The sequence below is a fragment of the Antennarius striatus genome, chromosome 15 (assembly GCF_040054535.1).
Source record: "Antennarius striatus isolate MH-2024 chromosome 15, ASM4005453v1, whole genome shotgun sequence".
NCBI classification, from domain to species: domain Eukaryota; kingdom Metazoa; phylum Chordata; class Actinopteri; order Lophiiformes; family Antennariidae; genus Antennarius; species Antennarius striatus.
Window position 1 is genome coordinate 15,476,164 of NC_090790.1, and position 27,538 is coordinate 15,503,701.

At 45.5% G+C, this 27,538-nt stretch overlaps 2 protein-coding genes across 4 annotated transcripts in view; both read right to left on the reverse strand.

Annotated features, from left to right (window-relative positions):
- Nucleotides 1-728: 728 nt before the first annotated feature.
- On the reverse strand, nt 729-6,503 carry LOC137608981 (multivesicular body subunit 12B-like). 2 transcript variants are annotated; one of them, XM_068335666.1, is made up of 10 exons: nt 6,307-6,503; nt 5,738-5,861; nt 5,211-5,318; nt 4,619-4,715; nt 4,354-4,483; nt 4,025-4,168; nt 3,714-3,808; nt 2,994-3,049; nt 2,674-2,733; nt 729-2,561 (listed from the first exon to the last, which is right to left on the reverse strand). In XM_068335666.1, the coding sequence occupies exons 2-10, from the start codon at nt 5,846-5,848 to the stop codon at nt 2,475-2,477; spliced, it is 888 nt and encodes a 295-aa protein (XP_068191767.1). In that variant the 5' UTR covers nt 5,849-5,861; nt 6,307-6,503; the 3' UTR covers nt 729-2,474. The 2 variants fall into 2 exon arrangements, with proteins under 2 accessions (XP_068191767.1, XP_068191766.1); XM_068335665.1 differs by having other exon boundaries at nt 6,289-6,503.
- Nucleotides 6,504-7,461: 958 nt separating this feature from the next.
- Nucleotides 7,462-27,538, reverse strand: part of megf10 (multiple EGF-like-domains 10) — a 31,957-nt gene continuing 11,880 nt past the window's right edge. Inside the window, exons 6-24 of one of the 2 annotated variants that reach the window (XM_068335604.1) lie at nt 20,976-21,222; nt 20,631-20,751; nt 20,114-20,250; nt 19,393-19,605; nt 18,116-18,290; nt 17,353-17,473; nt 16,996-17,159; nt 16,766-16,868; nt 16,401-16,517; nt 16,190-16,324; nt 15,690-15,818; nt 14,670-14,798; nt 14,422-14,550; nt 14,125-14,253; nt 12,299-12,526; nt 11,582-11,679; nt 11,370-11,493; nt 10,883-11,089; nt 7,462-9,442 (exon numbers count right to left, since the gene is read on the reverse strand). In XM_068335604.1, the coding sequence (XP_068191705.1) occupies nt 9,273-9,442; nt 10,883-11,089; nt 11,370-11,493; nt 11,582-11,679; nt 12,299-12,526; nt 14,125-14,253; nt 14,422-14,550; nt 14,670-14,798; nt 15,690-15,818; nt 16,190-16,324; nt 16,401-16,517; nt 16,766-16,868; nt 16,996-17,159; nt 17,353-17,473; nt 18,116-18,290; nt 19,393-19,605; nt 20,114-20,250; nt 20,631-20,751; nt 20,976-21,222 (2,876 nt within the window). In that variant the 3' untranslated portion in view covers nt 7,462-9,272. Of the gene's footprint in view, nt 9,443-10,882; nt 11,090-11,369; nt 11,494-11,581; nt 11,680-12,298; nt 12,527-14,124; nt 14,254-14,421; nt 14,551-14,669; nt 14,799-15,689; nt 15,819-16,189; nt 16,325-16,400; nt 16,548-16,765; nt 16,869-16,995; nt 17,160-17,352; nt 17,474-18,115; nt 18,291-19,392; nt 19,606-20,113; nt 20,251-20,630; nt 20,752-20,975; nt 21,223-27,538 lie in introns of both variants that reach the window. The other variant, XM_068335603.1, reaches the window with a different exon arrangement.

Below are 27,538 nucleotides of genomic sequence, written 5' to 3' on the forward strand. Positions count from 1 at the left end.
CCGACCCAGTTCGAGGAGGGGAATTTATTCAGTGAACACTTACATGCTTTTGTTTTATGAATTCTTGAACAGTCATTCAATGGATTTATGGGGATTGTAAAGAATAAGGTATTTTACGGAGACAGATCCAGACCTGCCGCGGTGGAACCTCTGGTTGACTTATGAACGGGTTCCGGGGCCCGTCTGGCTCCAGGGTCGAGGGTTTAGCCTGGATCACTTCATTTAGTAAGAAGTGGACCTGAGTCAATCATGTCACCATGGAAACAGCACTACAGAGTGTTAAGACCCAGGCTGGCTGCATTCAGATGTGGATCATTCATGGTTTTAGTCTCGACTGGCTGATTATTAACATTTGTGATTTTGGAAAAGTGAGAAAGTAAGAAAGTGAGAAAGAAACCTAGAACCTACATCCAGGAAGAGATCACCCAACCCACCCAACCTCAGGTGTGTCATAAAGCTCCACACGTCTAGTGGACGACTGGTCTGGACCAGGGACCAAACCGGGGGCCAGACCAGCACCTCGACTGTTTGATTGAAACGCCTCCTCCTCCTCATTACTACAACCGCTGTTCCTGTTTCTACAAATGAATTTTAGTAACAAGACACTCGGACATTCTAAGACTGTCAGATCAGGATTCAGATTTGCTCCAACCTCCAGGTGGAAATATTAACTTCTGGATTAAACTGAAGTGTTAGTGTTGTGTTTGTGTGTCACCACCAGAGAGCGCTGTGTAATGAAGCAGACAGACAGAGATTGGAGGAAAGTGTCATTTATGTACCCCAACCTAAATCCCTTTCTAAGGACATGGGTCTAGGCCGGGTCTCGGAGTGCTAGGGCTGCTGGGAGGAGCAGGACAGGCTGTCGTCACACAGGAGCGTTAAGACTCAACATGGTGTTGGTCCTAACGCTCTTAGAAGACTGACTGACCACCCATCCACACTGCTAACTGGACAACTGGCATCCAAAGCAGCTCAGAAAACAGGAAATGGAAAGAAGAACGTCTCCCTTCACAGGTGAGCATGAAGAGAACTCCTGCAGACATCTGCTGGACTCATTCATAGAATATAGTATTTACATGGTTTATAACGATAGTCTGGAGATGAGAATGAAACAGATGTGTTGCAAACAGGGTTTACTATGCAGATGATGAATTATCTTTGTTAGTCTAAAAATTAAAATCTTTCAACTTAAAGACCCGAAGGCTGCAGTTCGAGACAGTTTAATAAATCATCCTCATATAAACTCAACCAGTCACTTCAACAAAAAACAATCTCTAAAAAAAAAAAAATCTTTACTTTAGATGAAAACTGTCATTGTGACAGGTGTGACGTGATAAAAACACACAGGTGAAGCCACATAACAACAGGCTACTATTTGTTCTTGACGCAGACTCCATGTTGGTTCATGGATTAGGGTTAGGGTTAAGGGTAGGGTTAGCGGTTAAAGTTAAGGTTTAGGGTTAGGGTTTCAGTGGAACATGCCACAAAAGTCACATCTCACGACCTCACGTGGACACGACGGTTGATCTGATCGCCGTCAAATGCGGCAGCAGAAACTAAAACTAAAACCAATAAGTTAGACGAACACTGACTCCATGAATATGTGAACTAATACCCAACAGCATGTAGGACAGAGTGGCGACGAGGAAGACCACGGTTATCCTCAACGTAATCCTTGCATCCATGATAACGGCTTCAAGCTGCAACGTCCATTGTTCTGAGAGTTACCGGGGAGTCGGTCAGGCCCCCTTGAAGTGGTTCTGATCCGGTCCACGTCTTCACGTGACTGCAGACCAGAACAACTGACCATGAAAACCAGACGTCACATTCTAACAGGAGAAAAGGCTGAGAGAGCAAAAGCTGTTTGTTTGTTCATTAAATTCTTTGAATTCAGGTTGAGATGTGCACAGAATGTCGTGTTGTGGTTCTGGCAGCATCACAGAGGAGCTGACCAATAGGAAGAAGTGGTCCACGCTGCTGACTGAAGCAGACGGACGCATCAAATGTGACCTCATCACAGCCGTTACACAGGAACAGTGGTTCTTTGTGGAGTCAGGTGACCGGTCACGTGACCTACCGGTCCAGGTGGGGTTAACAGAAACACACTACGACTAGAAAAACACAGGATCATCCAGTAACATCTAAACAACGAGCATCATTCCCTAAACACAGGCTGGACAATAAGTCACATGACCTCCATCACACGGGAGGGTGTGGTCTGGTGGTGCAGCAGTGGGCGTGTCCTGAACAGGAAGTCCAGTCCAGCTGAAGGCTGCTCTGGTTCGGTTCCTTCAGGTGAAGTTCTTTGTCTGACGTGACCTCATGGCCCATCAAGACATAGTGGTTTAAGCCACGCCCACACTCTTGTGATTGGTTCTCCTCAGGACAGATTGTTGTGACAAGGTTTCCTCTAGTTGTGCAAAGCTGTCCTGCTTCCGTCCATGCGGGGGTGGGGTGGGGGTGGGGGTGGCGCCTCAGGCCTCGGAGCTCAGGGAGGTCCGCGTGGGACTCGGGGGGAGGCGGGCGGCAGCGCTGTGCTCTGTGCGGAAGCTGTAGTCATACTGACAAAGACAAAGAGCGTTACTGTGAAGTATGGACAGAGAAGTCACCCCACTGTGGGGAAGTAGAAAAAAAAGGGGGGCCATCTGAGAACAGCGGAACAGTTCTACTCACCTCCTTCTCGATCTCAGTCAGAGTCTTGATGGTGATGCCCATCAGGTCCACCTGCTGCAGCTGAAATCACACAGGTTAGCGTTAGAATTAGCATCGAGTTCACACGTCCTGCTACTGTCAGTGGATCATCATTACAGATGATCCGCTGAGAGGCGGAGCACGGATTCTCACACAGGTCGTGTTAAATATAGTGACAGAACAGAGCAAAGGGACATGGTGGAAAGTTTCAGACCCCCCCCCCCCCTGCAGGCCTTCAGACCAACTGTAGGCCTTCAGACCCCCTGCAGGCGGACGACCTCAGCTGCAGTCAGGACACTTACGTTGGGGGAGGCACACGCAAACTTCTCCGAGATGACGAACGGCACTCCGTCCATAGCTGGAAGACAGTTCAGAGAAGAGATGCATCAACAACAACAACAACAACAACAACATCATGTCTTCTCGCTCTCAGGGTCACATCAACACATTCAGTCATTTTTCACGTTGAACAAAAACCTGCCAAGAGGTCAGGAACCCAAACAGGACTCCACTCAGTCCACCAGTGGGGCGTCAGGGTCTCAGGTGAATGCCGTGGAGTGGGAGGGGGTGACTCTACTCCCCGTTTCTTAGCAGTGAATAATGACCAACAGCAAACCATCGACTTCCTCTCTGTGACATCCCAGCTGACGTCTAGCACCCCGTTATCATGTTGATCAGGCTGCTGATGTCCAGCAAACTGTTGTCATGGTGATCAACCACCTGATGTTCACCACACTGTTGTCATGGTGACCAAGCTGCTGCTGAGCAGCTTATGGGGGACCTCTGGCTCCAGCTTAGCACCCTCAGATCTGTGTGTCCTGTCTCAGGCAGCAAAGGCTCATGGGAAGGCTCGAACCCAAGACCTTCTCTCTCCAAAGTCAAATGTATACGGAGTGATTTTCCAACTAAATGCCCCCCCCCAGGAAACAGTTGACTTGCTGGTTGCTCTACTGCCTACAATGAAATGGGATTGAACTCATAACAGCCTGGTTCCTCAGCTCAACAGGACGAGCGTCTCTCACCTGAGATGGCGTAGAGGTTGGAGTTCTGGTGCTCGTAGTCCGGCCTGGTGGGGTTCTTCCCTCTGAAGCTGGCCGGAAGCGTCATGGAGATATGTCTGCAGAGAAGAAACCATCTGATGAAGGTCAGGGTAGGGTCAGGGTCAGGGTCAGGGTTGAGCTAAGATGGGTTACTAAGTTTTAATCACACACACACACACACACACACACACACACACACACACACACACACACACACACACACACACACACACACACACACACACACACACACACACACACACACACTCACAAACACACTATGAGGGTCATACTTAGTCATAGGAGGAGCTGGAAACGGGCCAGAACTGGAGGGGGAGTTCATGTTCTGGAGGTTGTTGGTGGATGGAGTCTGTGGGGAGTCTTCAGCCCTCGGGACGTTCCCCATGCGATACCAGATCCCCATGTTGTTGAGCTCCCTGTCAAGACAGTTAAGAAGTTCAACTTAAAGCTCCCTGTCCCCCCTAACCCTAACACAACCCCGAAACCAAACCCTAACAGTCAATGTCCACCATCCACCCTAGACCTAACTCTAACCCTAAACCTAACTACCATACACCCTATCATGCTGCTAATGTGCCATCATGCTGTCCAGGCTGCTCACCCTATGAAAGTGTACTGGGGGGGGGCCTGCTTGGAGCGCCCCAGGATGCGGATGTCACAGATGGCTGCCTCTGTAGAGTCCCGCGGGATGAACTTGATGCAGAGGCGCCTCTTTCTGAAGGCCTGCTCCTCTGTGGGACAGACAGGAGACCAACATGGGCGAAACGAGTGACACTAGCAGTTAGAGTTAGGGTTAACTTACGGGTGTCGGCCGTCTCCTGTAAGGGGTGGGGTCAGGGTTAGGGTTAAGGTTAGGGTTAACTTACGGGTGTCGACCGTCTCTTGTATGGGAATGAACCCCACAGGCAGCGTGTCCTTGATGTCGATCAGCTTCATGTCCACCAGGACGTTACCTAAGTGGCTCTGTAGGGTTCAGTGGAGGGGGGGGGTGTGGAATCAGTTCAAAACTCTCCAAACAGCACATGGATGGATGTGAAGGGTGTAAAAAAAATACAGATACATTGATAATCATATTATTACGTTTAATGATACAACACTGAAAGTAGAGATTTTTCAAAACTTATTATTTTAGTCCTAGGCACCTCCTGAGGCGTTAAAGTCTTCAGCACTTTGACTCATCCACTGTAACGACGCTACGAAGAGGTAACTATAGCAACACCCTTGAACAAAACAGCAACATATAAGCAATAAATAGCCTTTAAATCCCTTTCATACCCACAGCTGGGTACCCACACTTTCCCAGTTCTGACACTGTTCATCTTCCACCAACATTCTTGGCTAGTGGAAGATGAAGTGAAATTCAGGAAGCAAATATTCTACCTGACAACAAACCCACAAACACAGCGTCAGACCCACTGACACGTGTCAGTGGGTCAGTGGGTGAGGTGAGTTACTTACGTTCTCCTTGGAGAAGACCCTGGTGAAACACAGGTAGCGGGTCACCTTTGATTTGAACAGGCCGTCTTTCCACAGGTCAGCATCCAAACCGTCTGTGGTTGTAGACACCTGAGGCAGAAGGTGACGACCTTTTTGAAGCTCATCGAGAGAATGCCAAGCAAAGCAGTAATCAGAGCAACGGGTGGCTTACTTTGAAGTCAGTAGAACGTAAAACATGTTTTCAGTTATTTCACATGTGGAGTCCGTAACTCCACATGTGTTCATTTATAGTTGTCATGCCTTCAGTGAGAATCTACAATATAGTCATGAAAATAAAGAAAACGCTCTGAATGAGAAGGTGTGTCCAAACTTTTGGCCCGTGCTGTAGGTACGGAGAACAGAAACAATGTCTTCGTAGTGACTGGACACTTTAGACATTAAACACTTCTTGCGTTTAATGTCTGAAACATCTGATTGAAATATTGACTCTCACACCAACAGCTGATCTGGGATGTGTGGACAGCGTCAGTGTTGAAATGGTGACTGACCACATCATATCCAGTGGGGGCCCTGTTCCTGGAGGCCACTACCCCAACTCCAGTGATTGGGTCCATGGGCATCTCAGGCAGAGCTTCAGAAAGCTCCCGGACCTCCGGCATCTTTCCCCGAGTCCTGAAACAGCATCAGAGCAGCGTGAGGACGGTGGCAGTGACGGGTAATCTAACCAATAATCACCCGATCGGCAGGGACGGAACCAGCAAACATCTAAATCCATAACCGTAACCCTGGAGACGAGTCCCCCAATCTAATCCTAATCCTAATCCTAATTTGTTTGCACTCGTCTCTCGTCGATGGAGCTGCGCTGCACAATAACGGGATACTAGCGGAGATAGCATGTAGGCTAACGAGCTACGCGGTTAGCACGACGTTCCCGGCGGAGGCCGGCTCTAAAGACGGCTAACGGCGTCCGCGGTGTGTCCGCGGCCTGCTTCCCCACCGACACAACTCACCCCCACGGTCTGTTCACGTCACAGCGCCGCCCGACCCCACGGAGGCTAGCGCTAGTTAGCTAGCTAGCCAGCCGCCAGTGCCAACTGACCTGGGTGGGTTCGCTAACCGTTGATCCGCTCCGGGCGTCTCTTTCCCCGGCTGTGCTTCACTGCATCCGGATTCAGCGACCGGAACCACGAACCGAACCCGGACGCTAGCCGTGGGTCGACATGTCCGCGCTGGAGCTGTGGCGGAGCGATGAGGGGAGGCTAAGGGGGGGGCCAAGAGCAGCAGGCTAGGGGGGCGATCAAGCAGCAGGCTGGGGGCCGGGGGGTGGGCAGGAGTCTCACCCGTCCCCTTGGAAACAACAACATTTGTGTGACGTCACTGAAGCGTTTCCCCACACTTGAGAACACGATGACGTCTCAGCCTTTTGTCACACTTCCGTTGAACACATCATTCACATCTGGATGTCTGATATTAACCATTAATATCTGATCAATGATGATCATTACATCTGATCAATGAGGATCAATCACATCATATCACTGAAGATCGTTAAAATTTTATCAATGAGGATCATTCACATGAATATCTGATACTAATAATTTAACCCTAACCACAACCCCTATTCCTTAACTCCTAACTCTAATTCTTAATCCCTAACCCTAACTCCTAATCCCTGTGATGGGTTAGGAGTTAGGAGTTTCAATTACTTTCTCCACAAAAGAATAGTCTTTCAGTTTTCTATCCATTTCATTGAAACTGCCCACTTCTTTCACGTTTTCATCTTACTTATTAAAACTCACTGTCCAGAATTAGTCTCCAAGGCCAGAGCCCATGAGAAGCTTGCTCCTGTGCCTTTCCCAGCGTATGTATCTGATATAGTTTCTTTCCTATGGGGTGTTTTGTTTTGCGTATCCTTCTGTATAAAAATGATCACTCACTGAATAATGATTGCTGCAGTGGAGCTAATTGTGTGTGCTGCCATTCGATTGGCTGCTCCTCCATTTGGACCTATTGACAGAACTGAAGAGGTGACAGCTGATCATCGTTCACACCAGTGGAACACAGGCATCAGCATTCGGAATTACTTGAAGTGTCCTCACTGACTTTTTACATCCTTGTGGCGTGGCGCCATCAAGGCGCAAATGTTCCAGGATCACATGTGGGTGCAGTGAAAATGGGCTAATGATGGCAAAATGCTGGCAAAATCTACATGACACTGAAATATTTCATCATATTATGATGTTTTATTCCAAAGCATTCAAATTCTCAGAAATGGAACACAAATGAAAAGCAAACCAAAAAAGAACAAGAGACAGAATACCAAAATGGTAGTGGCTACGTCATAGTAAAGTTTAAAGGAAACAAATGTGCAGTGTAAAACTGTGTAAAGCTTAGTCTTCTAAATTAATCGAGAAACAAAAAAAGATCATTTTGATTTAGTTATTTTTGCCAAATTTACTTCTGAACAAACGAAGCTATGCATTATTTAAAGTCTTTAGAATAGACTCAGAATAGATCGATACTTCAGAACACAGAATATACAAAATGGAAAAATACAGTCAAATTTTTTCTAATTTTTTTTTCATTTTTCTGTAATATCACAGTTATCATTGACTTATAATGTGAACTGTCCCAATAGAGTAATACAAAAAGAAAACCTGTCAGGAAGACTTGGTCATTAGGTGATACACCATTCACACAGATGTGGAGTCTACTCCCCACACAGTGGATCTGCTCTGTTGGGATCTGATTACTGATCAGATCAGGATCCGATCAGGATCCAAACAGATCTCATCAGATCCTGATCGGATCCTGATTCACTGGCTTTGTAAAACATTGCTGAAACAAGTGGGGTCATTTCTGACCGTTTTTTGACTTTTAATTCATTAAAAAAACAGTCGAAATATATGAAATGTCGCACCTCATCATCACTATCCCTACACAGTCTCATTCACAAGCATAAACAGGGAATGTTCACTAGTTTATGAAAATCTGTAAGTAAACCAGCAGTTTAGGAACGTGTCTCAGTGCACAGTTGTCTTACAAACAACTTCTGGAAATCACAGGTGTCGTGTTCCAAGAGAAAAAGAGCCATTTCAACTGTCAGTGACGATGACAAGATTAATTCTTTGTTCAATTCAACAGTGTGGCTTCAGTGTCAAGGTGTGCAGGTGGTTCAGAGGTGTAGTTAGTTTCGTTTAATGTCCTGTTGTAGTGTCTCTCTACTGTGTCCACAGTAGCACTAGACGTGATATCAGGTCAAACCACGGCTGATGGGGCATCTGTGTTATTCATTGATAAATACAGCTGTAGGACCGTGGAGGTGCTGGTTCCACCGCTGGTTCCATTGCTGGCTGTGGAACTACATTTGGAACTATATATTATTTGCTTTGATAATTTAAAGTGTTTTTTCTGAATATCCAGCTTTTGTATATATTCTGTATGAATAGGTCAGCAGAGGGAGAACTGTATGCAAAGACTTCCAGAGGACTTCACATTTGTGTGTGCTCATCAAGTCACGTCAGGGGTGCCTGCATGGAAAAGGGCTTCCTGAACAGCAATGGCTTCCTACGTTTCCTGCAATGTAGTGTTGAACATCACAACTACACTGCACACTCTGGCCCATTTCACACCTAGAGTCACTAAACAATGACAATTTTAATGACACTCCATTCTTGCAAAAAAAAAAAAAATCTGACAAGACAAGACCATAAAAATGTCAGTTTAGGAAAACCGTGATAAGCATCTTCTTATATAACAACTTTCTGATATTTCTGATATTATGCGATTTACCAAACCATTTGATTGTAGGAGTGGGAAGTATAGAAACGTCATCCTTGGTGTGTCCAAGCAAGTCCAACATCATGTGACTGCCTTGAATGCTGGAGAGGTTCCGCCTCACTGTGGCCCACTGTGGAACGATCTTCCTCTCTCAGGAAACACACAGGTCTGACTTTCCCAACATGTGGAATGATTTATGAAGGTAGTGGTGCATCAAAACAACTCACTATAGGTATAAAATCAAGGGGGGAGTATGTTGTGGGTATATGCTTGTGGGGTGACAGTGACACCAAGTCTCTGCTGCTACTCGTCATCCAGCTCTGGGGGGTCCGGGGACGGGCTCTCTCTGGCTGGCAGGAGGTCATAGTGGGAGGGGATGTGGCTGTTTTTTGGTAAATCATAAAGATCTTGACCTAACTGTTCATGGCTGCTGCTGCTGCCGTCTGTTGGCTGGGTGGTGGCAACTGTTGGCTCTGAAATCAAATGAGGTACAGAAATGATGATCACCAGGGAGCTGCTACCAAAAGATTAAAAAGACGTGTAGAACACATGCATCAGCACGCCCTCCTGTGGCCAACCTAGGGTACTGTTTGGGAGAAGATGGCCGACTTCCATTCATTTATCTTCTAAATCCGTTTTATCTGCTGCCGCGGTTCGCGGGGTGCTGGAACCTATCCCAACCAAGTGGGGATGTGAGTCAGGGTACACTCCGGGCGAGACGCCAGTGCACTGCAGAGCCATATATAGACAAACATGTAGCCAGCACGCACACACACACCTTCGGGCGATTTGGGACTGGCTAAACTGCCTGAAGCGTATGTTTTTGGAGGTGGGTGGGGTGTGGGGGGGAGAACCCATGCAGACACAGGGACAACATGCAAACATGCAAAGTCCTAACATTAAAAACACTGTCAGCGGCTCGATTGTCCTAATTAAACAGCTCCTTTTCATCCTGCTTTCATTCAAAGCTGCTGCATCACAGTGAATTGATGTTTGTGTGTGAAGCAGCTCCTTCAGATCGTTTTCGGGCCACTGACTGATTCTTTAACAATCATAAAAACTGATTCCGGATTCAGCCTGGCCTCTGGACCCCTTTTTTGTAATTGGACTCTTTTGATCGTGTTTGATCTTGGACCCTAACCGTCTAACCCTGCCAACATGGCATGTTTTTTTGAAAACGTTGCATATACGTACATGGTCTAACAAGGATTAAACATCGAGCTATTGTTGCACACGGTGCAAGTTAATCCCTTCTGAATGTAGATAATAGTATAATCTAATAATAATATAATGGCATTTAATCCGCCTTGTCGTAACCAGCACAGATGTTTAGGCCTGTAAGTTTGTACATGATGAAACCTGCTTTGTTTCCTGTGGTTTATTATGTCACTGACAGTACTTCCCTCTCTACATCCTCTGCTTTTGGTTCCTGTTTTTGACAAAAATTAATCTCATACTCATATCATTCTAACAATATGAAGAACAATATTGCTACTTATAATAATAAAAAGTTAATGCTCATCTAATAGTAATATCAAAACTTATTTTAAACTAAAACTAAGACAAATACTACCATTTGAACTTGTACTACTCTAATACTTATTACTATTACTTATACTTACTACTATATGATTACTAGACTAATGATGTCTAATTTACTTCTATTCATACTCATCCAATCGTAATACCAGTATTTATATAGTGGAATGTGACCGTGTCATTTCATCCTTCCTGTTCCTGTCTCTGTTTCAGCAGGTATAGAACCTCCTTCTACCACTCCACCCACTACCACACAGTTCACGGACGAACAGCACAGCATGCATTCTGAGTTGTGTCCAGTGAAATGGATCATCAGGCTGGACATGCCAGCTCACTATGTGATGGATCTGAGCCCACCGGTAGAAGCTCCTCACCCACTTCGTAGATGTTGGGTTTATTGGGAGGGCTGCTGCTGATCTCTGCGTAAGGCGAGTCCCGTCTGGCTGGTGACTTCATCTCCTCGTAGCCACACTCTGCGCTCCTGGCTGTCAGTTGAGGAGGGTCCTTGATGGTAGCGTATGGGTTTTCACAGCTGTTTAGGGAACAGGAGCTGGCGTGATAGAGCGTGCCATCCGCCACATCTAGACAACATGGAAGAGGGACACTGAACAATGGCGCCGGCATTGAGATGAGCAGCAGAGTATTTATTTATAGAATTCTAGGACATACCTCCTAAAGAAAGGTATGAACAAACATTTAAATCAGAAAAACTGGTGAGGAAGGTCAAATAATAACTAGACAATCAAAGATAGCAACTTCCAGCATGAATGCATCCCATGCCTCATCTAGTTCACCCATGCCTCACCTAGTTCACCCATGCCTCATAGTTCACCCATGCCTCATAGTTCACCCATGCCTCACCTAGTTCAGTGAAGCAGTTCCTCTGCTTCCAGTCTCTGGGCAGCGTCCCGGTCTGACCAACAGGAGGCGTCCTTTTTCTCTGGTCCACATTATTCAGGTTCCCCAACAACTGGCTGTTCTTGGCCTAAAAACAGTTCAGACTCTTTTTAAAACATTGACTAAACTCTTTGCTGTTACTTCCCTCTGGCTGTCTCCAGAACCCATGTCCATACCTTTCCATACGGGCCTGTGCTGCACTGGGTCAGGGTGTGGTAGCTGGGATTGGAGAAATAATTGCTTGGGGGTCCCTCACAGGTTCTTGGGTGAACATCTGAAAAATAACAAAGTCAAATTCAAATCACAATTTCAGTCTGAGAGCTGAAGCTCTTCAGTCTGACATGACTTGTTTCCTGCTGCATGATACAGATGAGGGACTTCCACTGCACCGCTGCTGGATACAGGTGTGATCAGTGGTCTGGTCCCCAATCACACACTCTGTGAGTACAGGTCTGGTCCCCAATCACACACTCTGTGAGTACAGGTCTGATCCTCAATCACACACTCTGTGGAACACAATTCAGCTCCACCCCTGGATCTTCAGATCTTCTCTCCTATATATGTGTGTATTATTAGGATCTAATGGCTCCAGTTTGATCCCATGCATCATAGTCAGATCCACTGGATCATGTGTTGTAACATGTTATAATGCCTTATAACGTGGTGTTTTATATTTAATTGACAAGCAGAGCAGTGACGATGATTGGAGGAGGGTGACTTTTGCTTTGTGTGGTTTGTGTGAAGATATTTCATGAGTTTATTATATTTAAAATGTTCTTCTGTCTATGTGTCTCAGCAGTGGTTATTCCTTGTATGTGCTGCCAGCCATGTGTGGCATACGAATGATTATGGCCCTACCACCAGATTATCACAATAGTGGAAGTGTAACCTACCTGTGATGGTGTAATCTGCAGTAACCCTCAGAGCAGGACTATAGGTCACAGCTGGCATGGGGGTGTCTTTGCTCTTCTGTTTGTTCCTGTAAATGATGAAGAGGAGGATAATGAAGACCCCCAGAAACACCAGAACGGTGATTCCTGTGATGGAGCCAATCTGGTAGGAGTCCATCTGCATGGTGGCGCTGGTCAACGTGTTGAGGCTGCCCAGCACTGCAACACCCACTGCAAACAGAAGGGGGTTGAAAGACAGCAGCTTGTTAGAGCTCAACACACATTCCTCTGACACTGAACAAGAAGACTGTAATTGGACCAACAAGGGATTTGTGGTGACGCCGCATTGGTTGTTCACAGTAACAGCAAGTACAATCATGTAGTTGTCAGGACACGGCTGCCATTGGTGGAGACACATGAGATCTACAATCTTGAGGGGGGTTGGGGTGGGGAGGCGTTTGGTGGTGTCAGAGCTGCAGTCTGGGGGTGCAGCAGGTATTCCAGCATAGGGGGGTGGGAGTGGGTGGGTGGATGGGGGGGGGGGTTGGGACGGCAGTTCGTGTATTGGGTGACTGATGTCTCTCTTTTCATCCCCGGTCACAATGTTCCACTTGACGGTGACTCCAGTGCAGAATCTGAGTTTTCTGAAAGTTCCTGAAAGCTAAAGGAAGTACCACCTCCAGCTTCCAGAGCCCCTCCCACACAGAAAACTAATACGGTTCACAGGTGAGCCCAGGCCTCCAGACAGTTAACCTGGCTCTGATTGGTTGATCTTGGATTGTTGTCACACCAAATGGAGCTGTTATGAACAGGATTTCTTTCCCAGGTTATTCTCTCATATTAGACGGCTTTAACGTGTAATCACAAAGACTTTTAACTGTGTATAGTTGTGCAGAGTTTCTATGAGGGCAGGATGTGTGCTGTAAAATTCTTATCTGGATGGATTTTTATTGTATTTTATAATTTATTTGCTCACTGTGAATGAACACTGTTGTGCCCGTCCTTTTGAGTTACACAAGGAGTCACGTGTTCCCATCAGAATCAAGTTAATTCCAGAGAAAAGTGATCGTGACGCTGCGCTTACTCCATCCGGTCAGCTTGGAGTAACGGGGCAGCGGCGTAAAGACACAGCATCGCTCTGTTCTGTGACGATCTGCATCTGCCATGTTCTGTTTTGTCTTTTTCATACGCTCCTGACTTTGTCTTTTGTTTATTGGTTTTCAGTTCATGCACTTTCTGTTTTCTGTCACTGCCACATTCTTTATTCTTTGCACCTGGTTTGTTCTCCCCTGATTGTTCCATTTGCTCTTTAGCCAATCCGGGTCTAGTTCCTTCCCAGTGTTCACACCTAGTTAATCAGTTAATCATCAGCTCCACCTGTTCCTAGTTTTGCACCTGGTCTATTTAAGGTCCTTCATTTCTGTTAAGCGCTGTCGCAGTGTAGTTGGTGATTGTTCAGAGGTCCGTGTATGACTCATCGTTATTTCTTGACCGGTCCCCTTACAACCTTCAAGTTTTGCCTTGTCTTATTTGTGAATTTCCAGATTTTGACCTTTGCCTGTTGTGACCACAATTTTGTCTTTTCTGCCCCGTGAATGACCTAGACTTGTTTGTTGGATTACGTTTTTTGCCTGCCGTCTTTGTACTGTCGTTATCCTGAACTTCTGGTTTTGACCCCTGCCTGTTCCTGACATTGGATTAATTAAAAGCTTATTTTTACTTGACCCTTGACACTCGCTCCTGGTTCCTTTGGAAGTCGTAACATGTTCCACCTCCATAACACACTCCCTTCCTCCCCACCCCTCTGATTACATCACCATCAACCTCACCTTGGTCACAGCGAGGTCCCTTCCAGCCTGGACTGCAGTAACATGTTCCTGTCATGTGATCGCACGTGGAGTTATTCATACAGTCACAAGTGTGACGGCAGCCGTACCCATACGATCCCAGAGGGCACTCTACAAACGACAAACAGAACTCATGTGGGGATGACCATTCACACCAGCAGCCCCAAAATATCAGTACATCATGAGGACATGACGTGTTATCAGTCCTCTGGAGAAGCTTCCATTCAAAACACAAATCAACACATCCAATGGTCCACATGCAAACAAGAAGACACGTACTGTGTTCACAGTGGCGGCCCATGAAGCCCGTGCGACACGTGCACTGTCCAGAGATGTGGTCGCAGTCTGCTCCGTTCTTGCAGCCACAGATCTGAGAACAGTCCTTCCCAAAGAAGCCTAAAGGACAGCCTATCAGGAGACACCAGCACAGCAACAGGCCAATGAGGAAGAGTGTGTGTGTGTGTGTGTGTGTGTGTGTGTGTGTGTGTGTGTGTGTGTGTGTGTGTGTGGGTGTGTGTGAGACTAACGTTGTGTGCAGTACAGGCCGGTCCATCCTGGGGTGCACTTGCACTCTCCATCATAGGCGCTGCAGCGGGCCCCGTTGTGACAGTTACAGGTGTGGATGCAGTTTGGCCCCCACTGACCAGGTGGACACGCTGCAACACAGCCACAAGCAAAACTCACTGCTGAGTCATCTAAAGTTCTCTTAAGTCACCGCAAGTCATCCTAAGTCATCTTATGTCATCCCGCTGCATCGTAAGAAAAGACAAGAAAAAACACAAAATAACATGACAACACAAGACACAACACAACACAACACAACAAAATATAACAAACAATACATACCTTAACAGTCAGTCAGTCAGTCAGTCATCTTCAGATTACCACCGCTATATCCGCCGCAGCGGGTCACGGGGAGCCGGAGCCTATCTCGGCGGTATAGGGCGTGAGGTGGGGGACACTCCGGGCACAACGCCAGTGCACCGCGGAGCCACACACAAAGACACACAACCATGCACACACACACACACTCATTCCTACTGGCAATTTGGAACGGCCAATCAACCTGAAGCGCATACTGTTGGAGGTGGGAGGAAGCCGGAGAACCCGGAGAGAACTCACGGAGAGCATGCGAACTCTGCACAGAGCGGGACTCGAACCGCCGTGTTGTGAGGCGGCAGCGCTAACCACTGCGCCACCATGCCGCCCCATACCTTAACATTTAATATATAACATAACACATAATATAACATAAAATATGACATAACATATAACATAAAATATAACACAAAACAAAACAAAATACAGGAAGTGAAATGAACACAGGAAGTACGAACAATTTGCAGAGAGTGAAGATTTTTAGGTCAACTCACATCATCTTACATCACATGAAATACTTCTGAATGTCTTTCTGACTTGTTTAAAATCAAGTTACAGTAGTACAACTGAGAATATTTCTTGAGTACTGAGTCATATGAAAGTGATTGTAATGAAGAAACATTTGAAGTTTCCGGTGAGAGGTTTTGAGGCTTCAGTGCTGAACTCACGCTGGGAGCAGTCGCTGCCGATCCATCCTGGGTAGCACTGGCAGGAGCCATCGATGGGGTTACAGGTGCCGTTGTTGGTGCAGCTGCAGCTCCCTGCACAGCTCTTCCCAAAGAGGCCACTGGGACACACTGCAGACCAGATGTTAAAGTGTTAATTACATGTGTGTTAATTCAGTGACCACAGGTTCAAAGTCCATGAAGTCTTTTCTCAATTGGACTACACCGCCTACTGAACACGGAACGTTTGAACAGTTATACCAATATTCAGAAATGCTTCCCAAATGCTAGATGCCCATGAATGCAGGATGTGAAGCTATTTCTCCTGAAGCTGCAAGGTTTGGATCAGATATTGTGAAAGATTTGTCCCTTGATTCATATCAAGAGAAGACATGAGATGTTAAGTCAATGCAAACTTGTGGTCCATTGCTCACTGCAATTGACCACATGTTTGTGGTAAACTGCAGTGAGCAATCTACATGTAGTCTACAAGGGTGACTCACCCTCGTTACACAGCGTCCCCCTGAAGCCGGGCAGACAGTCACACTGTCCCGTCATGTGGTGACACGGTCCATTACTGTGAACACACTGAGGACAGGTCTGACTGCAGCGGTGCCCGAAGTATCCTGGAGAGCAGACTTTAAAAAAAACAAGAGACCAACATTCAGAATGTTCCAGTAGATCGTCAGGAGGCTGTGCTGATGTAGAACTTACTCCTCTGGCAGGTGGCCCCTCTGTACCCTGGAGCACACTCACAGGAGCCCTCGTCTGGAGAGCAGGAGGCGCCGTTTTTACAGTTACAGAGGAGGGAGCAGTTTGGGCCCCAGCGTCCTTCAGCACACACACTGTCACAATGGATACCTTACACACAATCACACACACAGGAATGCACACATGCAACACGCACACAATTGATATCATTTACAAAAAGTAACAAAACTTTGACTGGTTTGTCAGTCAAAATTTTGAAAAAAAAAAAATAGTGAAAAAAAATATGAAATGCAAAATGTACAAAAGGTTTGAGGACACGAGGCCCCTGGGAGTGATTCCTGTGAGAAGACATGAAGAGAAGTTCTTACCAGTCCAACCAGTCAGACAGTTGCAGTGACCAGTAGAGTGTTGGCATCCGTCAGCGTGGCTGCAGTCACAGCGCTCCTTACAGTCCAGACCAAAAGTACCGTCCTGAGGGCACCAGCAGAGTCAGGTACTAGACTGTTAGTGTGTGTGTATCTGTGTGTGTGCGAGGCTCATACAATCTGACGGACAGACATAACGATGGTTAGCACCTCCCATCGCTTCATGTCCTCACCGGGCAGCGGAGTTCACACCTGTCTCCTCTCCAGCCTGGGGCACAGGTGCAGCGACCGTCAGACGCATTACATCCTCCTCCGTTGTCACACACACAGGTGAAGTTGCAGCCCAGACCCCAGGTTCCACTGGGGCAGTTGATGGAGCAGTCCAGCCCGTACCACCCTTAGTAAACAAGGTCAGTAAGTTTCAAACACCACCAACCCCTGCAGCTAGAATCAAAACCAGTTAAAGCTGTTTTCATAAGTTTTACTTGGCAACACTTTCACTTATAACAATGGTTTTGACTGGAATTAATTCCACCAGCCAACAATCAGAACCATATCTGAGACCACTGTGTTCCTCCTCCGCAAATCACCTGGTCCACAGGTGCAGGATCCGTCCACCGGTGAACACTGAGCGCCGTTCTTACAGAAACATCTGGAGGAGCAGTTGACTCCATGTGTTCCAGCCGGACAAGGGACCGAGCAGTTGGGACCCTGGAAAGGTTGGTACAGATGTAGTTAGAGCATCCTCATCCTCATTAACATCATCATCATCATCATCATCATCATCAATCCATCAACAACACTCAAGAATGATCACTCCATCTGCTGTCTTCACTGGTGTCATTAGAAAGCCTCCAGTTCTATATTGGATTTTTTTTCTGATCCCATCTGTCTATTTAAACCCATACTGATGTTTACTCCTGTTAGGACCCCACAACAGCTTCAGACAAACACTGATGAGATTGCTCTTCTATTGGTTTGGAGTTGTTTGGATCAGAGTAAACCCTGGTTCTGATCGGGCTGAGAGAACTAAAAATGAACAAACTAAGGACCGGATAATGAGTGGAGGACAAATGTTCTGTGACATTAGTGAAATATTTCCGAACATAAAATATTTTGGGGATGACCACCGGCGGTCATCCCCAAAATATAAATATTATGGGAATTATATTTATTGTCTTGATTTCCTACTATAAGTCAGGGGCACAGTTGGAACAAACATCCTGCTAGCTGTCATTAGCCCTGGAAGAACCCTGATCGCCCAGTCATTATTGTTGGTCTTCACACGTAATGAATGGTCTCATCAGTGAACTTTGTGCATGTGTGTTCAAGACCTAACGTTAGTGGGTTTACCAGGAAGCCTGGAGCGCAGACACACCCTCCGGTCACACTGTGGCAATCAGCGCCATTCTGGCACTGACACACCTGCTGGCAGGAGTTCCCGAAAAATCCAGGGGTGCATGTCTTGTTGCAGTAGAGGCCAGACCATCCGGGCCTACAAGTACACTCCCCTGTGATTGGATGGCAGCTGGTGGTGGACAAGGGCACAAACCATAGTTACAAAACACAGTATTTCCAGACATAGTACAGGTGCGCTACAGCCTCTCAAAGTTAACACTAACACCCTTCAGTAGCTCAGTAGCTGCACTGCTAACAGGTGCTCAAGACCAGCTTAAAGATCCTGGAAGCAGAAGTGCTCTCATTGCATGCTATTAGCAAGGCCAAGGTTTTCCTTCCTGTGTTAAGACACACATCAAAATTTGTAGGTAGGTTCCAGTGTGTGCCGGCGTCATACAACACACAACTGGACCCTACACCATCGCTGGCATTCTGGTCTCTGTGGGAAGAACTATAAATGTGATGTAGCAGCAGTGAGTGAGGCACAAGGGAGTCCACCCAGGCGTTTCTGCTGAACCCTGTTAACCAGTCAGCTCAATGCATGAAGACACAATGTCCTCAATGGAAGTACAACATGACAACAGTCCAAACCTGAACATTTACCAGTCCAGGTAACTCCTGGTAGTAAAGTTGTAACAGAGGCTTTTTTATCAGCACACCAATACATTGTTTTCAAAATGTTTTCCATCCCATGCAAGCAAGATTATGTGCACAACACAGGTGGCTTGTGTGGACAACTGGTGGACCTGACACAGTAGTCCACTGAGGAGGAGCAGCTGTTGGTGAGGCACCAGCTGCAGTGACCTTACTGAGCATCCACTATGTCCAGGGACAGTTTACTGAACATCCACTATGTTCAGGGACAGTTTGTAGCTCTTCTTGTATTTTAATTTGAAGGTTTCCTTTGCTGGTAGTCTTGAATTATTACCTGTTTTATTTTGAAGACTCATTTCCAAATTTTCTTTCTTGCTTGTGTACCTCCCTCCTTCCCCCCTCTGAGTGGATTGTTTATTTAGATAATTTTTCCAGGTGAAACTACCTGGTCTCTGGTTTTCATCATCTTGTATGGACAGTTTTCCTGCACTTTTGTTGTTGTTGTTGGACTCACTAAAATCCAACCATTAGATTCCTACTGATACTGGTTACGGGTCCTCAGTCACTTCCACTCATATCAGAACATTTACACACCACTGGTACATGAAACACTTGTTATACTGGTTGTTCCAGCGTACCTGTATGTATTCTTGGCGTAGCATGGACACTTGCTAACACACTGCAGGCCGTAGAGTCCATCAGGACACAATCGCTTGTCGCAGGTCTCCCCTGTGTATCCCAGCTCACATACACACATTCCACTAGTGTGGAGGCATTTGCCGTTGTTCTCACAGCGACAAGTCTTTGCACAGTCGGCACCGTACGTCCCAACTGGACATTCATGTTGGCACCTGTTGACAGTAATCTGATCAATGGAGTGAAGGGAGCAAACATCTGACTGATGCTTCACGTGTAGGACCACATCACATGACAACGGGTACAGAGCACAAAAACAGTAATTCTCCTGGGGTTCTGTTGGTTGGCTGGTCGGTAACTGTAATAACTATATGTAATATACTGACGAAGAACCTTGGCAGTGGTCAGGAGGTGAACTGGCTCCTCCCACTGCCAGCTCACGCTCCAGACGTTTTGGTTCACACGGGTCTTGAACCAGCGACCCTACGGTCACCAGCCCAAGACTTCGTGGACTGAGCTATTGCTGCCCCAGTTTGACTCACAGAAATTTGATTTTAAATTAATGACCACTGAGTGGTGGAGGGGGATGTGGTGACGACCACATTCATACGGAAGCCGTATGAATGTGTGTGTGTGTGACCACCGGATTGGGAGCCTTAAAGCTAGCATTAGTGTTAGCTACACGTGCTGTCCACTGCTCCGAACACGGCGCTGCTGGTTTACCGTTCTCCTGTGTATCCAGGGCTGCAGCGACACTCCCCAGTGGACGACACACACACTCCATCGTTGTGACACTTACACTCCTGCAAACAGTTGTGTCCAAACCTCCCCTCTGGACATGGCTGGCCGCACACAGCACCCTGCAGGTAGCGCGCACGCACACACACACACACACACACACACACACACACACACACACACACACACACACACACACACACACACACACACACACACACACACACACACACACACACACACACACACACACACACACACACTCTTTCAGTCTTCTTTCTTTCCCCACAGGGATCAATAAGTACTGTCTTATCTCTTAACTTTATGTTCAGTATTTACTATTATTATTATTATTATTAGTAGTAGTAATATACTAAATGTTTCTGGTGTCACATGGTGACTGTCAGATGAGTGTTCTAAGCGAGATCCAGAGGGCGTGAAGGTTACTCATCCTTACTGGCTCAAACAGTTAGGGTTAAGGTTAAGGTTAGTTTAGGCCTACCGTCCATCCAGCTGGACAGGAGCACCTTCCCGTCACGTGGTGACAGACACCTCCGTTCTGACATGGGCACCTCTCCTCACACTGCTGTCCATGTTTACCTGGTGGACACTGGTCTTCACAGCTGCCAGCAACACAAAACAGCTTCAGCTTATTATCTGCTTGCAATCGGACAATGTCCATGAAAATTCGATTCAAAATGACAGTTGTTCGCACTCATATACTTCTTATTTCATAAGACACACTGCACAGAAATGACGCATGGATTTATGGGTGTGTTTTTTGGCACATACAGTATGTAACTGTCACACAATCTGGTGCAGTTGGGAGATGATAGATATGGCTTACAAAGCTCCACTGTATCCTGGTAAGCAAGTGCATTCTCCAGTCACATGATGACATGTGGCTCCATTGCGGCATTGGCATGTCTGCTGGCATCCGTTTCCATAGGTACCCGTTTCACAGTGGGTCTCACAGCGCCAGCCTCTGAATCCAGGAGAGCAGATACAGGCTCCGGTGATTGGGTTGCACAAGGCGTCATTCTGGCACTGACATCTGTTACTGCAGTGGGACCCCCAGTGGGTACTGTCACAGGCTGGGGGGAGGAAGAAGGAACAGAAATTAGATTCATTCCCAGTGATTTAGAAATTCCTTTGACATTTTCCTATTTTGTAAATATGAGGAGAGCTTCTGATTGGATCAGACATGAGGACTACTGGTTCACTTTTTTAACCTTTTACCACTTATAATTTAACCACCCAAAGAAATGCACCAGGAACAACAACATGACCCCCAGTAATACCAAAACCAGTTCCAGTCATCATTAAAAACGACAGCAGCAGTATAAAGTAAGGTAAGCCTAGACATTATAGGATGCACATGTTCAGGGCCATTACAAAGCATGTGTGACATTTGATACCATTCTGTAAGATGGCTTTTGAGAACCAGTTGGACCATGCCCTTGTCAAACCTGTCAGGACTTATGAACAAACCTTTTCAACCTAACCCGAACCCTAACCCGAGTTAACCTTAACCACCATTACAGATACAGATTGAACGTGTTCACTGTCATTCTTCCTACACATCCTACCACTGACTTTGAGTACTCAAGCACAATCTGCCCCCTGCCCGGGGACTGAAGGTGGGACTATGGGGGGTTTAAAAGGACCAGAAAATTAGACACACTGAGATGAACATGTATACCGCTCTGGATTCATAGTTCCATCTGTGAAACCTGACCTAGATTAAAGAAGGGCTGAAGTCGTAGACCTCGGGGCCAGACAACCAAACAAGTCTCCTTTATTGGTCCAGAAAGGGTGGGTGGGATGTCTTGGGGGGCATCACATTAGGGTCTAGGTCTAAAGACCTGGTCATTTTACAAAATCCTAATCATAGAGCCAGAGAAAATAATGAATTATTTACTGCAGTGAACAAATTAAGATAAGAACACACATCTATCCTATTTAAAAAAAATTACGATCACAAATGTCAAGAGTTTCTTCAAACCTCAGAATCAGTTAAAGGGTAACATGAGCTAGCAGCTGTTGAGAGCTGGCTCTGAAGGGATGTTTCCATGTGTTCACAGTTGATCCAGTGGACCAGGATTGGTGCTCTTGGGAACCAACAGCAGCGTTCACACAGACAGTTCCCACTGAGGGTTCCCACTGAGGAAACAACTTCACAGTTCTGCTGCATTTACACAACGGGACCATTTGGCTCACTTCCACAGAACGTGTGCACTCAGGGATTCCATGGTTTGAATAAACATATAGCTTCCTTTAAGTATTAATTATTACATAATTAGTTCACCTCACCAGGGTCAGTTTTAACTCATGTTAAAATGTCTTCTACATGTGTGCATAATGCATTAAAGTTGGTTTTTTAACCGATTAATCCACAATTTATTTTTTTCTGATACAAACTATTATATCAGTTATTTTTTTAGTGTCACTATTGATCAGCCTTTAAGACACACATCCACTCATTCACACCTTCAGTGAATCTAACATCTGAGGTGGGGGCATGAGACACTTGTTTATGGACACTGACAATGCGCTCTCAGTCTTCTGTGCTACCCCTTACGTCTGCTTTCATACAGCCTGGAACTGAATGAAATGAAGCAATCCGACTGGAGACCAATGAGGAGGAAGTCATTACCTCCTCTGTAGCTGCCTTAGAGCCTTCATTGATCATTTTCTCTGTTGATGTCGATTATGCACTCATCACTGACCTACAATGTTTGTACTGAGGACAATTTAAAAGATTCAGTTATCTGATGATGAAGGATAGACTGGTGAAAAGTGTTGTGTTCATTTATCCTACATAAATGGAATAAATTGTGACCTGTACAATAATCTTTTTTGATTTCTCATATTGCTTCCATTTTACTTATTTAAATAATACTTTAACTGTTCTTAGCATGTCTGATCTCTTGTATTCTGTAAGGCAATATCAGACCATCAGCTCATAGAAGATGACGTATTTGTGTGGTCAAGACCACGACAAAGTTAAGGACTGTAGGTCAACTGATTAAAACGCAGTATCTCTTGTTGACGACTTCAGATACAGTGCATGTTGTTCCTGTGTTTGCTATATTCTCACAGTTGAACTCAAGGCAGCCCGAGCATCTTGTGTTATCATGTGTGCTAAATCACAAGCTCCAGTGCCCCAGGTCATTTCCCACCACACACGTATTCCCGCCCTTCCTCCACTTTCAGTTCTTGGCCTCAATATTGATCCCCAGATATTGTGTTGGGGCCTGTTGACCTGTGAAATCAGCTGGTGCATTAGAGTCTGTGAAGAGAACAGTGAATGAACAGAGATGACCACATGTCCATTCTTTGAGACGAGATTCTCTTTCCCATTAAAGTCATAGAACATATGAATCAGTGACTCACGCCTTTTGAGCTTCCTCACAGACCTTATCTCCGAGAGGGAGAAATCAGCAGCTTTTCAGCTTTTATGTCGAAGTCAGTTTTATTGTAAATACTTCTCCATGTACAGCACATGCAAAAAATTGAGAATTGAAAATCTAACATTGATTTCTAATATGCTTTCTCTATTGTTTTTTATTGGCAGTAATCAGACGACTAGAACCGGGAGTTGTGTTTCACTGGACCATTAGAAACATCCTGCTGTCAATGGTGACACCCTCATCAGTCTCTTGATTGGGCACTGACGACATAAGCTTCCCTGATTGGTCAAACCCAATCCCAATCCCAATCTATGACAAAATACTAGATGACCTTTTAAACAGCTTTGCATATGTCAAATTCTGTAATTCACAAACCTAAATGTCAAAAATATGACAAGATTACAACAAGAATGAGAATGCCATCATTTATACCAATGTACTGTAAGCCTTACTGCTCGCTGCATTTAACTGCATATACCAGACTGCTCTTCTGACTGTGTGGTGTGGGGTCTTTTGGGTAGACCCGTCTTTGTCTAAGGGTGTTGCCTGGCTTAAAATACACAGGAAGCTGGCATTTGTTAAAAATCCTCCTCAGTTTTGCAGACACTCCAGACACATATGGAATCACTATGCTGTTATACCTGCTCTCTTTCTCTTCCATCCTCACAGGGTTGTTCTGCTTTCTGGATCTTGTGTGAGAACATGCAAACTCTGCACGGAGCGGAAAATGAACCCGGAACTGCCTTGCTGTGTGGTGTCAGCGCTACGCACTGCGCCACCGTGCCGCCCTATAACCAACATGTGTACTGTAAATTCTGGCATTTGAGCTGAGTTAGAGAAAGAGCAGGAATTACATATATTAGATTTAGAGGTTTTGTCAGGGGTACGAAGTAAGTGATGGTAGAAGAATAATGAAATACACCAAGGATCACAGTGCAACCATCCCAGCAAAACTAATCATGAAATGACACTGTGATCATGAAAAACAAATCCTAAAATGCATGAAAGACTGATGACACTGAGAAGCACACAAAACAGGCCTGTTTGAGGCAATGAGAACAGGCAGCATCAGTATGAGTATTTTTCTATTACAAAACCAGCTGAGACCAGCTTGATTTTATTGCCTTCGCTAATGAAATTAAACCCAAATTTAACATCATGAACGGAAAAAATGATAAGGCAGCTCTCTCAATCTATCTGGCCTAAGCTTCTTCTCCCACTCCAGACTCTTACCACTGTCTGCAGAAAAACTGACTTTTATTTCCAGAAAGGTTATACTACTAGAGTGGACCCTGGACTCTGGTGGTCTGGTCTTTAGATTCCAAATATTAAATTTCCTTTTCGAAGAATCCACCTTTCAAAGAAAATATGCTTACACCACATTTGGGAGCTACTGATATGACCATTTCATGGAACCTTCAAACAAGTTTTGGTTTTGTCCATTGGTTCAATAATTCCTGCCCACTGGCTTATAGTTTGTTGAGTTAGCAGTGTTGTGTCATTTGACCCACTTCTATTTTTATATTTGTTGGATCTTCAAAAAAAAGTTCACCAAAAAGCAAAAGAAAACTGAGACTACAAGTTTCAATAAAGCAATATCAGTGTTTTCATTGATAAAAATTGAGTGCTCTTTTAAAAGGAAGGAAAAAGGAAAGCAACCCTTTGTCCACACTATTTATGGGATGGATGCAGACTTACTGACTTCAACTGAGGGAGTAGTCAGGCAGTGGAAAGAGTAGTCTAAGGATCTCCTCAATCCACACTGACTCGCATTCCAGTGAAGGAACAAAGCCGGAGGCTTGGAGATGGTTCGTGTTAGCTTAAGTTAGCTCTACTCTTACAAGAGTTTTGGAGGGATCATGGAAGCTTGTCCAACCCCTTCACATGTGCTTTGTAGACCTGAAGAAGGCTTACGACTGTGTACCCCAAACCAACCTTTGGGGAGTGCTTCGGTAGTATTGAAATACTAATTGCTACAATCCAGAATCTGAATTCCTGTAGTCAGAGTTTGGTTCGCATTGCCAGTAGTAAGTGAGACTTTTTCCAGTTGTGGGTAGACTCCACTAGGGCTAACCCTTGTCACTGGTTCTGTTAAATGAATAGAATCTCTTGTGGTGAAGTGTCGGGGTTGTTGACCTTGGGATTCCATGTTTGCTGTTTGCAGATAATGAAGTCTTACTGGTCTCATCAAAAATGATCTCAAACTTGCACTAAGGTGGTTTGCAGCCAAATGTGAAGGGTGAGGAGTGTCTGGGCTTCCCTGCTCAAACTGCTTCCCTGGAACCCTGATCAGGATAAGAAGTTGAAAATGAGAACAAGATGTTGCAGATTGGTTCAAACCCATTTCTTCCCTGATGTAATATACCCATCAAAACTATGTTCCTGCTTTGACCAATCTTTAACTAAGGCAAAAATGAAAAAACCTAAAACAGTGAGAGGCAGGACCACCCTAGAATAGAGTTAGTGATTCACAGGACCACGTAGAAAGACAATCAACCCCATCACACTCTCACTCACACCAGTAGGGAAATCTTGTTTCACTAATTCACTTCAGCTGCATGCTTTGGTGGTGAAAGACGCCCCAGAACGATTAACTGTCTTCTTCGAGTCCTTTGTGGTGTACTGTATGTCCGTACAGGGTGTGCCTCGTATCAGACTCCTGTGCTCTCCGCTTATCTTGTGCAACGATGGAGCGTATGAGGGGGGAAATGCCGGCCAGTACGTAAATCTCATTATACCATGTATAGTGACAATAAAGGCTTTCTATTCTATTCTAGAGGCACAGGGCTGGCGTTGTCTTTAGGCAGCCTGTGATGATGCGGCAGGTGTTGTTGAGGGCCATGTCTACCAGTGGGAGCGGCTCCAACTTGAGCATGCATACTCTGCCATGGAGAAACACAGGGCTAGGGCTGTGATACGGATGGTTGGTGGATCAGCACCCCACTTTGAGGTCACCAGCTTGCACAGAATATTATTGTGGGTGTTGACCTTGGCTTTGGTGTTCTGGAGGTGGGTTTTGAAGGAAAGCATCCTGTCTAGTGTGACTCCGAGGTACACAGGATGGGGATAATTTAGGAGTTTGTACCTGTCCTATGAGACGTTCATAAGGTTTTAGATCGGTTGGGTTTTAGGTGATTGTTACTGTAGTAGGTGGACATGTCTTGGAGGGCACTTTCCAGGGTGGTTTCGATGTTATTGAAGTTTTCTTGTTGCGTGGTGATGCAGAGGCCATCAGCATAGATGAAGCGTCGGCATTGTGGGGGGAAGTGGTTGGTCATTAGTGTAGATGTTGAAGAGGAGAGGGGCCATTACGCTGCCTTGTCAATCAATCAACTCAATCAACTTTTATTCATGTAGCGCTTAATAACATCTGAAGACATTACAAAGAGCTTTACAGATAGAAAGCCAACAATGCCCTTGTGGTAGGCAGTTTTTTTGGCCTTTCCACTTGTTATTCTTGTTGTTAAATTTAACAAAGAAGTCATTAATTGTGATTAAGAGAACGTGTGCAGCTAATATTAGGGTCAGGAGTGGTAAAATACTTTTCCACAGGACCGGTAATAGGACCTCTATTCTGACTCAATGCACCTCACAACTCAATCTACCAGTCACAAATTTGTATACACACAACCATGTAGGGATGGCGGTGACTAAAATGTAAGGTGCCCCTTCCTCATGCTATAAATGACACAACATAAACAACCAATCAGAGGAATTTGGAGTTTAGTAATTTGTCAAAGGGATACTTTGGCATAAAGAACTGCTGTGATAATGAAGGAGCGACTCATAGCTCACTCAAATTCAAAATGTCATTCAATTGGTGAAGTTAGCACAGACTTCTTTGGGTGGCATTTGGTAGAAATGATGATGAGCTTCAGTGGTGCCCGATTCAACTGAAATGGAGCTGCTCATTTTCGTTAGATTATCAATTTGTGCTGAATGTTTTGAAAATATACATAAAAGACAGCGAAACAACGGGAATTAAGCTTTATGTAGC

What these genes read in the sequence shown, in the direction of transcription:
- LOC137608981 (XM_068335666.1), bottom strand. Translation starts at nt 5,848, where the DNA reads ATGCCGGAGGTCCGGGAGCTTTCTGAAGCTCTGCCTGAGATGCCCATG. An exon ending in CCCCCACTGGATATGATGTG is followed by an intron (nt 5,319 to 5,737) that starts GTCAGTCACCAT and finishes CTTCTGCCTCAG; the next exon opens with GTGTCTACAACCACAGACGG. An exon ending in TGACTGAGATCGAGAAGGAG is followed by an intron (nt 2,562 to 2,673) that starts GTGAGTAGAACT and finishes TGTCTTTGTCAG; the next exon opens with TATGACTACAGCTTCCGCAC.